Genomic DNA, 1975 nt, shown 5'->3' with positions numbered 1-1975 from the left:
TAAAATTTAAATGAAAAAAATGTTCAAAAACAGGATAAAAACTGACACCTGAACCTTACCCCCAATCCCTTCTCTCACAGCAGCCACCCCAAAGAAGCATAAGGAAGCACTCCTGCCTGCAGGAGCTCAAGCTTACAACTCCAGAACGAGATGGAGGGGGGGCCTGGGTAGGATTCCTTGGGGCCTGTAAGGCTGAGGGCCAACAAGTTCCTTCAGTTACATTAATTACCATTTCCCTAAGAACAGACTATATTCACTTAAAGTACCTTTTTCCACAAAGCTAAACCTTAGTCCCAAAACCCAAGCCTGCAGTTCAGGAGGGACAAAATCTGGCTTAGATGCTCCTTGGGGGAGCAAAGGTGTAGCTGCCTAGTTAACGGTGAACTCTGTGGAAACATAAAGCATATAACCCATTTATAAACCCACATATGTTGTTTGTGAGATGCCACTGAGTCAATTTCGACTCACTGTGACTCCATGTGACAGAGTAGAAGTGCTTCATAGGGTTTTCTAGGCTGTAATCTTTACAGAGGCAGATCACCAGGTCTCTCTCCCATGGAGCCACTGGGTGGGTTCGAACTGCCAACCTTTCAGTTAGCAGCTGGGTGCTTAACCACTGTACCACCAGGTCTCCTTAAACCCATGTATAAGCATATTTACATATGTTTACATGTATACTAGAGATAATTGTGGATGATTATGGACTAGACTGTTAACACTGGTTACCTCAAGAGAGTGGAACTGGGGGAGACGTCGCCCCCACTGCCCATGGCCGTCAAGTTGATTCTGACTCACAGTGACCCTAAAGGACAGAGTAGAACTGCCCCACAGGATTACCAAGGAGCGCCTGGTGGATTCGAACTGCCGACCTGTGCTTAGCAGCCTGAGCTCTAAACCACTGCGCCACCAGGGCTCCATGGGAGAGAAGCAGAAGAACACAAACTTTTTCTGCACATATCTCTTTCTCTACGGTGTGTGTTATTTTTACAATTAAAAAGAAAAAAAGAACAGAGTCAATGTTCTGGCTTTTGACCTTTCTCAGCACACACAACAACTGCCATGAGATGAACAGAATCCCACACACCCTTGAGTTTTCTGGCGCCAGTCAGCATGGATGAGGTTGGAGGTGTGGATGACAACCCGGAGGCCTTCTTCATAGAGCAGGAGCATCATCTTCCTTTAAAACAGAAAGGATGAAAGACATTAGCAGTACTTTCCTACCTAATACAATTGTAATTGCTAAAGGAATTCTTTCAACTGTTAATATTACTACATTCTGTTCTTCATTTATTTTTTGTTGTTGTTGAAAGTATACGCAGCAAAAATATACACCAATTCAACTGTTTGTAAATGTGCAGTTCAGGGACATGGACTACATTCCTCAAGTTGTGCACTCATTCTCATCCTCCTTTTCTGCGTTGTTCCTCCTCCATTAACATAAACTCACTGCCCCCTAAGGTTCCTATCTAACCTTTCAAGTTGCTGTTGTCACTTTGATCCTGTATAGATAGTTCTTAAAACAGCATAATGCTCAAGGCAGACATTTTTTTTTTTTTTTACCAGTTAAGCTAGACTATGGTTTAGTTTTAAGAAGACTTCAGAGGATATTTTTGGTTTAAGATTTAAAGGTTATCTCAGGGCAATAGTTTCAGGAGTTCATCCAGCTTCTATGGCTTCAGAAGGCTGGAGTCCATGAGAATTTGAAATTCTGTTCTATATTTTCTCCCTTTAGATCAGGATTCTGCTATAGAATCTTTGATCAAAATGATCAGTATTACCCACATTTCTAGCATTCCTATCTTCTACACATTACTATTATGATAGTCTGCTTAAGTGATAGAAAATAAGCTTCCAAAATGCTCAAAGTATTTGGTGATAAATGAACTTTTACCTCACGTGGCCAGTCTGGCCCTGTATTATCTACTCAGCACCATATGCTACTACGAATCCCAGTGGGAACCCTCTTGTCCAGTAC

General features: G+C 42.2%; 1 protein-coding gene across 1 annotated transcript in view; it reads right to left on the bottom strand.

Moving 5' to 3' along the window:
- The window catches only part of TDP1 (tyrosyl-DNA phosphodiesterase 1), a 74689-nt gene that overhangs the window by 53914 nt on the left and 18800 nt on the right, over positions 1-1975 (bottom strand). Inside the window, exon 6 of the mRNA XM_023731654.1 lies at positions 1085-1177. Within this exon, the coding sequence (XP_023587422.1) occupies positions 1085-1177 (93 nt within the window). The remainder of the gene's footprint in view (positions 1-1084; positions 1178-1975) is intronic.

This window comes from Trichechus manatus, unplaced genomic scaffold (genome assembly GCF_000243295.1).
Source record: "Trichechus manatus latirostris isolate Lorelei unplaced genomic scaffold, TriManLat1.0 scaffold00045, whole genome shotgun sequence".
NCBI lineage: Eukaryota > Metazoa > Chordata > Mammalia > Sirenia > Trichechidae > Trichechus > Trichechus manatus.
The sequence above is the reverse complement of the archived record's forward strand: the minus strand, read 5'-3'. Positions and strand labels throughout refer to the sequence as shown.